Source organism: Macaca thibetana, chromosome 6 (assembly GCF_024542745.1).
Source record: "Macaca thibetana thibetana isolate TM-01 chromosome 6, ASM2454274v1, whole genome shotgun sequence".
NCBI classification, from domain to species: Eukaryota; Metazoa; Chordata; class Mammalia; order Primates; family Cercopithecidae; genus Macaca; species Macaca thibetana.
This window is the reverse complement of record NC_065583.1, coordinates 44022046-44035439: the sequence shown is the minus strand read 5'-3', so window position 1 is coordinate 44035439 and position 13394 is coordinate 44022046. Positions and strand designations below refer to the sequence as shown.

The following is a 13394-nucleotide window of genomic DNA, read 5'->3' as shown; positions in this document are numbered from 1 at the left end:
CGCCTCCCGGGTTCACATCATTCTCCTGCCTCAGCCTCCCAAGTAGCTGGGACTACAGGTGCCCGCCACCACGCCCAGCTAATTTTTTTTTTTTTTGTATTTTTAATAGAGACGGGGGTTTCACCATGTTAGCCAGGACAGTCTCGATCTCCTGACCTTGTGATCCGCCTGTCTTGGCCTCCCAAAGTGCTGGGATTACAGGCGTGAGCCACCGCGCCCAGCCAGTACGTGACTTTTAAAAGAATGTTCATGGAACACTCAGAAAAAAACAAAAGTTTTCTTAATAATAACAAGACCTAGCTCAAGACCTAGCTCAGTTTGCTCTCCCCACCGCCCAAGTCTTCTTGGATCTCCTTCCTCTACTCTAGTGAAAATTACTGTCTGTACCATCCCCTTGGCAATCAATCATTTTCCACTTGGCAATGAGCTAAACTCTCCTATCATTAATTATCTTTCCACCTGTATCTCTACCTAAATCATAGCTGCTTCACAGCAGAGACCACTTCTCATAATCTCTGAGGAGTCTGCAGAAGACCAGGTGATTAGATCCACAAACTCGGAGGAGGTGCAGCAGTCCAGCTCCCCCTTACCTGCGTAGGCATTGGCCTGCTGCAGAAGGTCAGTGCAGGTGTGCACATCTGCAAACGCACGGATGCCCAGGCAATTGGTGGGATGCAACTGAGACTGCAGGAAGTCACAGCAGTTCTGCCGAACATCCATGAGCTGCAGCAAGCTGGCTGCCGGAAGCAGCACCTGGAAGAGAAAGTGACATTCTCAGACATTGGCTCCTACTGGCAGGGACTCATCCCCTTTTTCCTATCATATCACTTCCATGCTCAAGATCTTTTCATGGCTCTCCACTGCCTGCCCAATAAGTCCAAACTTCCTAGCCTGCTTTCCAGCCTTATTTCCCACTACTCTGCACTTCATGGACCCTAAACACCAGCAGATTCTCTGTATCCCTACAGCCATGCTTCCCAGTCTTTAATTCCCTGGGGATCTCATTAAAATACAGATTCTAACTCATTAGGTCTAGGATGGGATCTGAGAGCCTGCATTTCTAATAAGAACCCAAGTGATACTTGCAGTTGCTGGTCCACAAACCACACTCTGAGTAACAAAACTCTACACACACACACACACACACACACACACACACACACACACACGGTTCTCATGCTGGGCTGCAAACTGGAATTACCTTAAGAGTTTTAAAACTACTGATGCCTGGGTCTTGCCCTAAAAGAATCTAACTTAATAGGTATAGAGTGTGGCCTGGACATTAAGATGGTTTTTAAAGCTCCCCAGGTGCTTCTAATGTGCAGCCACATTTGAGAGCCACTGCCCCACAACCTTCAGTGTACTGTCCTCATTCAGAAAGGTACTTAATGAATTATTAATTACTGAACATCTATGTGCCAGGCACTAGTTTAGGCTCTGGGATTCAGGGGTAAGCAAGAGAAACCAGATCCTATTCTCCTGGAGCTTAGAGTCTACTGGAACAAGATTCATCCCAAATCCCTCAGGACTCAAGCAATGACACTTCATTCTCCCATTGAACAGATACAAAGCAAAGAACATCTTTGGGTACATTCTTAGAGAAAGGATGGCTAAGTTTCCATTTAAAAGGTCACAGGACACATGACTACTTATACTATATGCTGGAAGACAGAAATAGTTCTTGCTCAGGTATATGTGCATGTGTTTTTCCTAAGGGTCAGGGAAGACTGGCTTGAGCAGGCCCGCTGGGTGCTCAGACAGCCAACCTCTGTCAAGTTTCCCTAGGACTTTCCCTCAGCTGCTGAAGCCTGCGTCTAGGTCAAACATACAGGACAAAAGGCCAAAGTCCTGTCCCACTTCAGCTCTGCTACCCTGACCTTCACCTATGGAAGCAGCAGATAGTCTGAGAATTATTTTCCAAAAAGAAATTTATTTAAAAAACACACTGCAGAATAGCTTGATTTAAGGCTGCTTATCTTGGGGACCCCGGCATCCACTTCACCCCAGAATAATCCCCTTGCCCCAGTCCGTTGCTCTTAGCTGCTGCCCTGGCTCTGAGACAGAGTGACTGAGCCAGCTACACTCTAGCTGTTCCCATCCACAAGCGCTTGCCCAGGAAGATATGGGCTGCAGATGTATTTGTTTTCTTGATTCAGGACACTTAAAAAAGACTCCTTTTTTTTTAAGTGATTTAAATTCTGGACTCTGACTTTCTCCCAAGACAGGTCTGAGTCCTCAGCTCTGACTCTCATCACTTTTATGTACTCAGGCCAAAAACTCTGCCCCACTGCCCATTTGGGGGCTTTGTCCCTCCACTGGGGTTACCAACAGTCCTAGTTTTTCCAGGACTGGGGGGTTTCCCAGGACTTTCAGGGCTAAAAGTGGGACAGTCGGTCACCCTTCATTATCCCTGCCCACAGACAATAACCAGCAAGAGCCTCCACTATCAGTGCTCGAACTCCTGAGCCAAATGCCTACGCTCAACAAGGAAAGCTGCTCCTACCCACAGGCTTACACTTCTCCCTCACGACAGCTGAGTTCTAGAAAATGTGCTCCTTTTCCCTTCCTCCACCCTCTCTTCCACTATCCTATATCCCCAGCAGGAAAACAGTAAATTAACACCATGTCTGTGATATTTTCTGAACCACTAATACATTCCTGAGCAAGAAAAAGATAAAATCACCCTCTTCTGAAAGTTTTGGACTATAAATGAACACAGGTAGGATCCAAATCTAATCTAACCACCTGAACTCTCTCCCAACTAAGCAGCCACCATCCCCACTAAGCAGCCACCATCCCCACTAAGCAGACATAAACTGGGAAACTCAATTAACCTGTGAGCTTGCTCAGCCTGGCCGAACAGATTCCAGGACCAGATTAGTCTCTGCCTGCTAGTCAAATGGAGATCCATTAACCATTCTTGCTGAATGCACACCAGGAATAAAAAGTTCTGCCCCCAGTCTCCAAATGACCTCCATGACGCCCCCTGGCCAGTATCAGCTAGAGTTAAGACTGGAGTTAAGGCCATAGGTTGACCAATCATGCTGATTTACCTGGGACTTCGCCATTTTTACCGCTGAAAGTCCCCATTCCAGAAGGCCTCTCACTTCTGGGCAAACTAGGCTAGGTGTTCATCCTAGGGAGAAGTAACCTCTAACCAGTGACCCTAAGAAGCCCCGGAGGGAGAGGAAGCCATCAAATGTTAGCCAGCACACACCCTACTCAGAGGTGTGGTAACTCCAAAAGGGCCAGATGTGAGAAGAGGCAGGAATTCAACAGCAACCCTCTCCCCATCACCCACCACCCAAGAGAATTTCTGAGAGTCCAATCTGCCCCCAGACTGCATTCCAGTGAGCTCCCCCACCCTATACACATACACAAGATCATGCCAGTGACACACAGTCCCTTCCCCCTTCCCCTCTTCCAAGGAGACAACAGCACAGTGTGGTGCTTAAATTCTCAAGCTCATGACAACCAGCCAGAGAAATGAAATAATAAATATTTCCTGAATATACTCCTTAGGTTACAATTTCAATTTTTAAAACCTCCCTGGATAGAGCTATCCACATAGCTTTCAACTTCCCTACTGTTCACAATACCTACTTAGTAGGCAAAAACTATAAGGATTTCTACCACTCCACACACCTTATCCTGTTTGAGTCCTCTCCTACCCAAAAGCCTTCCCAAACTGACTTCCTAAAATGAATTAGGCTTCTGGTTTCTCTAATTGCTCTTTCCCTCTCTTTGACTATGAGACTAGCTTAGAGTCAAAGGCCCTTTTCTTCCTTCTACTTGCTTCATACAGAAAGGTATGGAAAAAAAAGTCAAGGAAATCAGAATACTGAAGGGAAGGCTTGGAGGCTGGAAGATGTATCACTGCTCAGACTCAGTCTCAGGGATAAATTAGGGCCCCATCCAATGGGGTTCTGGGATCTAGACACAAGTACAAAACACATTCCCGGAGGCTCTGAAAGAAAAAAGAGCAACACATCCATGAAATGACTGTCTTCAGTTCCCGCTCCTCACATCAACAGGACTTTGAGAGGACTTCCTTTTATCTTGCCTAAAACTCTACTCCTTCAAAGCAGCAGCAGTGACAAGACTATGAACAAGAGGCCAAGCGTGGGTCCTCAGCTCGGAAGCAAGACCATCCTCATAGAATCACTAAGGCAGTACCGCCTGGTCCCTGGAGGGAGGAGGCTGAGATCAGAGGAGTAGTTGGCCAAAACCACCCATCAGGATGGAAGATTACCCTAAGTCAAAAATCTTCTAGCTTGCCTTTTGCCACCTCAGCATTACAGTTCTTGGAAAACAGGCCCTGAAATGGCCCCCGGCAAAGAGTTTACAGGTTACCCTTCAGCTTGCAATGGCTTCCCCTCCATTTTTCATGTGCAGGCCCCTTTTTTTTTTTTTTTTTTTCTCTCTCAGATAACATGAAAACATAGCAGAGGATATCCTGCCACAGAGTTTGCTTCCTTTAGTAAAAACAAAAGGAAATGCCCTGCCTCAGAAAGCACCTTCTCCTGGAATTGCAGGGAGGCAGGGCCATGCACAGAGGGAGGGCACCAGCCAGGGGGCCCAGGTTTTGGGGCCACCCAGGGTCTCTGCCCCAACCACACAGTGGGTCTGGCACAGAATCAGTGCCACATAAAGAAAGAAAGGAAAAGGGGTAGGGGGTATATAGATGAACAGGGAAGCTGATAGAACAGCACTGTGATTAAGTGTCATTTTGAATTTTGACTCCTCCACTTACCAGCCATGCAACTGAGGACAAATTACTTAACCTCTCAATGCCTCTGTCTCCTCAAAAATAAAATGAGGACAATAAGGTTTGTTATGAGGATCAAATGAGAAAAATTGAAAGCAGTTAACACAGTGTTTCGTACATAGGAAGTGCTCAGCTGATGTTAGTTTTTATTATTGTAAACCATTATGAGCCAAAGTCAAGGTTCTGATCATTCATTTAATGAGAAACTAGAATTCATCATAGCCACAGAGCACAGTGAGTCAGCGGGGACTGGCTTCAGCTCCCAACTCTACTACTTACTCTCTATGTGACCATGGCAGGTTATTTAACCCCTTTGAGCACCAGTTTCTTCAAGCTGTAAAGGAGGGATCATATTGGTATGGTCCAATGGGTGATTATAAAAATTGAATGGAATAATGCATGTGAATTGATGGGCATATGCTTGCTTATAAAAGTAAGTCAGTTATGACTGCTGGTACCTCCACCATGGAAGGGGAACTCAGGGTCTCTCCAAGGTATATGTGGCTGGGAAGCGACTCGGGGTATAGCTCTCAGCCATTTAACCAAGTCCCAGATCTCTGACCTTTGTTTCTAAGGCTTTCAGGAGAGCCCCAGTGCCTACATGCTCATCTCCTCAGTGCACCAAATCCTCAATACCTCCTGTCTTCACAGACAACCTGTGAGCAACAGCCTCAGCAGATACATAACAGCATGGAGAAGAATCCACATTTTGATCCAAACTCTCTTCTTCCCAATCTTTTTTTTTCCCCAGAGACAGAGTCTCGCTCTGTCACCCAGGTTAGAGTGCATTGGTGCAATCTTGGCTCACTGCAACCTCCGCCTCCCAGGTTCAAGTGATTCTCCTGCCTCAGCCTCCCAAGTAGCTGGAATTACAGGTACCTGCCACCACGCCTGGCTAGTTTTTGTATTTTCAGTAGAGATGGGGTTTTACCATGTTGGCCAGGCTAGTTTCAAACTCCTGACCTCAGGTGATCTGCCTGCCTCAGCTTCCCAAAGCGCTGGGATTATAGGTGTGAGCCACCATGCCCAGCCCCTTCCCAATCTTTTTTGTTTTTTCTCCAACATCACCCTTGACCTAACCACAGTTTAAAGTGAAGAGGTTAAAAGTCCCTAAACAATGAAGTTCAGAGAATTTTCAGTTTGGTGAAAGCATCCATATGCTGGGAGGGTGACATAATCCAACCTCATAAGACAGAAGCTTCTGGACTCAGGACCTCCAAACAGTGAACATTATGTCCACACAAACTATACCTTGCTTTATGTACCTCTTAATCCTAACCAGGCAATAAGGATCCAGAGTAGAATATCTTCTAATTATCCAAATTTGGAAACACTTTGTATTTTACAGGAAAAAAAAAGTTATTAAATAAATACATGATGAAAGGAGCAAAGAGAGCTGGTCCCAATTATAGAATTCTATTACCTCCCCTCTACTCATTTTATACCAAATTACTTTGCATTTACTGTTCGTACCCAAAAGTTATTGAGCTGTTTGAATTCTGAGATGAGATGATGACCTGGGGAGAAGAGGAGTCACTCAAGCTCCCAGCTTTTCCTTCACAAGATTTTGAACAGACATGAGTTAAAGACTTTCTACTCCCAGGGTCCAGGCTCATTCAGGCATATCATGGCCTAGTGGCTAGGAGCATGGGTGCCCAAGCCAGGAAGGCATGAGTTTGAGGACCAGTTGGCCCACCTCCTGGCCATGTGGCCCAGGGCAGGTCACCTGACCTCCCTGGAGCTTTAGTTTCCTCTTCAGTAACCAACTGAATTGTTGTGAAGGTTAAATAAAATAACACTGTAAAACAGTGGGTCCTGAGTGTGCAATACACTGAGCTATTAGTGAGCCTGAGTTTACCTGGACATTCTCTTCGGTCACCTCGATTTCAGCAGTATAGATGTAGTCAATCAGCTTACTCAGTGTCTGCCCATCCACGTCCTTGATTTCTATCTTTTTGGCTTTACTCTCAGACATGTCACCTAGAGTTTACAACAAAAACAAAAAGGTCATATGGGATATGTTTACCTTCCACATGGCCTCCTGCCCTGTCTTGGAAACATAAAAGCACTACCTGGGCTCCAGGAGGCAGCAGAAGGGATTCAGGCGCAGAAGAGGATAAACCAGGTAATATCAAAGTCACATCAACTTTGGATGTGTGATCACCTACAAACCTAGCCTTAAGTATTCCTTACTCTATCTATTGCCCACTTCCATTTTGAAGGAAAATCTGTGTGCAATCACTCATTTAACCAACATTTACTGTAAACTTCCATATACAAGGCCAGACAAAGTGAACAAGATATGCACCTGTCCTTAAGGAACACAAGTCTAGGCCTGTCCTTAAGGAACACAAGTCTAGGCCTGTCCTTAAGGAACACAAGTAAGGCAGATATATAAAAGTGTTTATAAACAGAGGTGACAACAGCTTAGTAGATAGAGTTATACACAAAGTACTGTGATAACAACAACAATAAGTAACATTTCCTGAGAGCTAACTATGGCCATACACTGTGTTAAGCACTTTAAAGTCTTTTAATCCTCGCAACAACCTATGAGGTTTATTACTATTATCACCATTTTACAGATGAAGAAACTGAGCACAGGAGGGTAGGTAATTCATTTTGCCCACAGTCACACACCTAGGAAAGGCCAAGTTGGGTGGAAACCCAGGGAGTCTGACTCTAGAGTCCATACTTGTAACCACCATGTTATACTAAATCCCAAGAACACAGAGGAGGGAGCAACAAATCTCTCCTGGGAACTCCAGTCAGGCATCCTATTAAGAGGTCACATTTGAGTGAGGCATTAGAGGATGAGGAAGAGTTCTACAGGCAGCAAAGGTGAGGAAGGATGAGCTGAATCTGGAATCCATTCATGCAAAGAGAGGAAAGTACCAAAAGAATAAATTTTGGTAAAATGGCAAGAGGTTGGTGTGGCTGGTACATGGAGTAACAGTAAGAAGAAGGAAGCTGGAGAGGTAAATAGGGCCAGGACCTGACAAGCCCTGTAAGTCACGTAAACAATCTGGGACTTTATCCCAGGTGTAGCACCACTGAGAAGTTTTCAACAGGGAAATGACATCAACAGATGGGCATTTTTGAATGAAATTTTGGATGCAGGGTAGAAGCTAGATTACATGCAGGGAGAACACCTGGAGGCCCTGATAATAATCCAAGAAAGAAAGAAGGCAGGGCTGTAAATAATGGCAATAGCAGCACCACATTTCCACAGTCCTGAGGCCCCTTGCCTTCAGCCTGCACTCTATATACAACACACGGGTTTATCTAAAGCCAGGCCCATTCAACAAGGGCTGCTGATTTCAGGAAAGACAGGCAACACATGTCTTTGTAGACTAAAATAAAGGGCAACCTGACTGCAAGAAACAAGAGATCCAGAAGCCTTAATGTGAATGTGAATGTGAATGTGAAAACAGAGCCTGGGTGGTTGTTTTCTCTCTGTGGAATTCATACACCAGAGCCAAGAAAATAAAGTACAGTACAGCATGTGGGCTGCAGACACCCACCTCCAAGCTGTACGGACTGCACATGATTCCTCCACCAATCCAGAGTCCCATCCTGACACAGTTCTAGAGCTGAATGACTCTGGAACGGAGAGGAAAGTAACGGGGGAGACATTCCAAACCCTGCCTGCTCCCTTAACTGCCAGATCAGGTGGACCTGAGACCCTCCACCCTGGTCTCTCTTCTCTGACTGCCAGTGGAAGCCCGTGAAAGGCCTCAGCACAGTGCCCTGGGGCAGAACGAACAGGTAAAGAAAAACAGGGAAAAATAGTATATTCCTCCTCCACCCATAAGACAGGCTCCACAATCTCTCTCTTGAGTTTATTGAGACACACAAACAAAAACATGCATACACAAGGAAATCAGAAGTTAAGCTATTAAAAAGTTCATTGATGAGGGTCCAGTTGGTAATTATACTGCAAAAGATAATCAAAGATAGCCGATTCTTTTTTTAAGGAGTTAGCCCTCAAAAAATAAGACTAAAAAAATACAGCAGCCGGACTGTAAGAACCAAGGGATTCAGAAGCCCTCACAGCAGTGTAAATCAGAGCCTGGGCTGACTGTTTTCCACCTGTGGAATTTGTGGTTGAAAGTCAGGTTAGGGTTTTGTAACTTTGGGGTAAATAAATGGAAACTCCTGGAATTGTAATAAAATATTTTTCTATATGTGCAAAAGTTCACTTTTTCTAGGGGGATGACAGGTCATTTTTATCAGATTCTTACAGGTGTCTATGATTCAGAAAAGTTTAAGACACAGTTTTCTAGACAGTAGGTCTTTAGGAGACTTTTCCTTGCTCCTTTACGTGACTCTCAAATTTCTAATTTTCTATATAAAGTACTTAAAACTTAAACAAGCAAGAAAAAAACAATGTGAAAGAAAAACTAAGGGCTCAAACACACCACTTATTTTCTGAGAAAGCTTGTAGAATCCAATCTTATTATCTTTTATGAACCAGCAAAAATGACTACACCAAACTAAGACTTTAGTTTAAATGGGCCCTAAAAATACTCATAGTAATAGTCACTACTGTATACCTGACCTTCTGCTAAGGTACACTAATGTGTATCTGACCCACATTATTTCATTTAACCCTTGAAACAAGTCCAGGAGGTAGACAGTATTACTTCCATTTTACAAATTATAAAACTGGCATTTCTTTTTTTTTTCGAGACGGAGTTTTGCTCTTGTTGCCCAGGCTGGAGTGCAATGGCACAATCTCAGCTCACCGCAACCTCTGCCTCCCGGGTTCAAGTGATTCTCCTGCCTCAGCCTCCCAAGTAGCTGGGATTACAGGCATGCACCACCACACCTGGCTAATTTGTTTTTTTTTTTTTTTTTTTTTTTTTAAGTAGAGACGGAGTTTCTCCATGTTGGTCAGGCTGGTCTCGAACTCCCAACCTCAGATGATCCACCCGCCTCAGACTCCCAAAGTGCTGGGATTACAGGCGTGAGCCACCGCATCTGGCCAAAAATGGCATTTCAAAAGGGATTTACACATAGATACTAAGAGGCAGGACTGAGATTTGAACTTTGGCCTAACTCTAGACCCTGTGTCATTTCTAATACATCCCTCAATAAAATCTCACCCTAACTAATAACCTTAATAAAAGTATTCCCAAACTCAAGGCCTTGATCTTAATTCTGAGGACAAGTTAGTACTTAATATCTAGCAAAAACCAAGTGGCTTATCCTCAACACATAACAAAGTGCTTGGCATAAAAGAAGCACTTAAAAAGTAGTTATTGGAATAGAAAAAAAAAAAAAGAAGGGAGGCTCTCTTGACATATCATAATTCCATGGGCTTCAGTAATTCTAGAGGGGGAAAACCATTAAGGACTTGGTCATTCTTGCTCCTTCACTCATCCCTAATAGCTTGACAAAGTATTTCCAGAAAACAGAAGATGAACCCTGTAAGTCCTTCCATGTTTGTGGTCAGTCCAAGTGCTCTCTTCTGCTAGCTCTTCCCAAGAGGCCCAGACAGCCACCTCAGACTTTGAACTTACAGAGAATGTCTGTCAGCTGCACATCTTTTTACCCTTTCCATCTTCTGCTCACCATCTGCCAACATGCATGTCCTGTTTCTCCAAAGACAACATGATTCTCTCAGGGGCAGATATTTGTTCATTTATTCAATTCAGCAAACATGTATCAGATGTGTCCTCACGTGTCAAGCACTGTGCTAGGCCCAGATAATACAGTGGTTAACAAGTCACAGCCCTGCCCTCATGGAGCTCAGTCTGGTGGAGAGAGAGACAAGAAAACCAACAAATGCAAAAGATGTCAAATGTTAGAAATGGGGACTTAGCTTTAAAGGTCCTCAAGCCAGGGATTCCTGCACCCTAAAGCTGCATGCAAAATGATGAGCACACAAGAGCACAGGTTTGCTCTTCCAGAGATAAAGTCCATTGTTTTCATCAGATTGATGCATAATGGTTAAGAGCCACTGATCTGGAGGAGTCATAGTTATTCAGAAGAGAAGTGAGAATGAGAGAAGAGTATCCCAGACATAAACTTTGTATAGTATATACAAAGGTCTGGAGGTAACAAAGGGTGTGATCTGTCTGGGAACCATAACAAGTTCAGTCTGGCTGGAGCATGTTAGGGAAGAATGATGAGACGGGGCTGTAGATGAAAGCAGGAGCTGGACCATTTGAGGGACTTACAAGCCATGCTAAGGAATTTAGACCCTTCCTAAGGGCAACAGGGAGCCCCTGATAGATTTTAAGCAGGTAAGGGATACATCAGATTTTAATATTGGGAAAATCACTGTAGCCACAGTGTGGAGAATGGGTGGGGAATGGGAAAACAAAACAGGTGGCAGACTGACCAATTAGAAGACTGCTGCAGAATATCAGGTAAAAGATGATGTTGGCCTGACTGTATCTTGAACTTCTTTAAATACTTAGACCGTTACGGCCTTGCACTTAGCAGCCTCTGAGAACCACAGAGGGCCCAGAAGAGCAAGCAATCCCAGAAGCCTATTAGGTAAAAGCATCTAAGTCTTCATTCTAGATCCTAACAAGCACACTATGTGCACAGCTGAGATATTTTTAGGTGGAAGACTGCCAAAGAAGAGCAAGAGGGAGAAGGATGGACTGGAGGAGTGAAAGGAAAATCTTTCATTATCACAGAAGACTCAAGATGTCTAGAAAAATCACTAGCTCATCTTCCAGGTCATTGGTATAAAAGCAACCCTATTATTAAGTAAATAAAGTCTTGAGAATGAAAATGTAATAGATTGGTTGGCAGGTCTCTCTGAAGAACACCACAGCTAAACCACCGACCACCTCTACATAGTTATATGTCCTTAGAAACAAGAAAAGGGGGTATTCAAGAGTCCTTATGCCACAGAATACCTTCTTGCTGCTAACTTGAATTAGTACTGTAATTTAGTCTCATGTTCTGGGTAGAGAGAAAACAGGAAAATCCTTATCCTTTGCACAATGATTCTTCATGGGCACTAAGATGGTTATTGAATTTCTTCCCTCCAACCCTCATCCAAGTCCTAAAATCTGGGCTGCCAACCCACTTGGCTAGAGCTGAGCTCTAAGGCCAAAGACATTAACCTCACAGGAGAGAAAGAAATGCTCTGCCATCTCCTTGAATCCTGGCCAACCCTGCTGCAGGTGAGTGGTCTGGGCCATTTGACTGCAGATCAGGGAATGTCCTTAGTTCACAGATCCTTATGTCATATTGGGAGTGAATAGCAGTCTGTATTCCTGGGTGCCACACAGTCCTCTGTTGAACCACAGGTTACCCTATATCACCTGTGAAATAAAGACATTCTCTGTTCTGCCTTTATCCCAAGGCTGTGTGAGAATCAATGGAGACAATGAGATTGTGAAAGGTGGGACAGCAGGATCCAGCAGAACCACAGTAATAGACACCGCTTCCTCACCCACCCTCCCTGGAATCTCATCCCTCCTCCACCTGGAAATATATTTCTGCTCAACTAGAAGCACAGGAAGCACAAAGTCAGGAAAAAAATGCCTCTGTGTCATTACATAGTGACTACAAAAAAAAAAAATCAACCCTATCACCTCCACCCCCAATATCCACAAGAATTTTTAAAACTATGACATACTCTACAATAATAAAAGTAGTCTTTATTAAGTACGCAGTGCTGAGTGCCTTATACCCATTACCTATATTTGTTCCCTAGTTATTGTTATTATTCCAGTCTCTTCAATAAGAAAGCTGAGGATCAGAGAGGAAAGTGAATTCTCCACACACCTATGCAGTTAAGATTGGAATACAGGTCATTATTACTCCAAAGCCCTTTCCAAGATACCACACCATCTCCCAGTGCAAGGTGGCATTACCACACTTGTGTTTAATCTTTAGTAAAGAGGCCTCTCCACATCACCAACTCCAAACCTCTTCTATGAACATTCATAAAATATTCCTTACCAATAGTTTATTTCCAACGATGGTCTCAATTTTAAGGCTGAGCTACTCTAAACCCAAACAAGTCTACTTCAGACCATCTCAGTCAAACCAGTTGCACCTTAATGGAGAAACCACTGGGAGTGAATAGCAGTCTCTATTCCTGACCACCACACCATCCTCTGTTGAACCACAAGCCAAATTCCTGCTCAAAAAACTTGCCATTTCTGCATCAAGGGTAACATTATTAGACAGGACTGCTGGCTCCCTCACCCTCAAATCTTCGTCTCCTGAGCCAGAAAAACATGCCTGACTTTATTGTGGTATGATAGGGACAGGAAGAAGAAGCCCTATGTCACTGTCACTTAGTCCAAAAGTGACTAACTCTAGAAGATAGTCACATGGAAGGTGAAGCCATTGCTTCTTGATCCCAGGCAGCGTTTCACACCTCCATCCCTTTTTCTCTGAACCATTCTACCTAATCCCTGACTCCTCAGAGGCAAAACTCTCATAAACCAGATGCTATCTACTACCACTATTACTCTGCAACCTCTCTGAAGGTCCACTTTGTCTAAGAAAAGAATTCTATTCCCTAGTTCTCCTTCTCTCATTGTCCATTGCCTTGTATTCAGTTTTGCTGAGCTGCATGTTATGCAGAGCTCTTCAAAGGCATCGATACACCACACAAACACCGGGAACACAGACACGGGCCACAGGC

The 13394-nt window shown here is 44.2% G+C and overlaps 1 protein-coding gene across 4 annotated transcripts in view; it reads right to left on the bottom strand.

Annotated features, from left to right (window-relative positions):
- The window catches only part of KLHL3 (kelch like family member 3), a 117737-nt gene that overhangs the window by 73325 nt on the left and 31018 nt on the right, over nt 1–13394 (bottom strand). For all 4 annotated transcript variants that reach the window (XR_007726823.1, XM_050795621.1, XM_050795620.1 and 1 more), the window contains exons 4-5: nt 6627–6748; nt 591–753 (exon numbers count right to left, since the gene is read on the bottom strand). Coding sequence is in view for 3 of the 4 variants with exons in the window: in XM_050795621.1 (XP_050651578.1) it covers nt 591–753; nt 6627–6748 (285 nt within the window). In the remaining variant the exon portion in view is untranslated. The remainder of the gene's footprint in view (nt 1–590; nt 754–6626; nt 6749–13394) is intronic.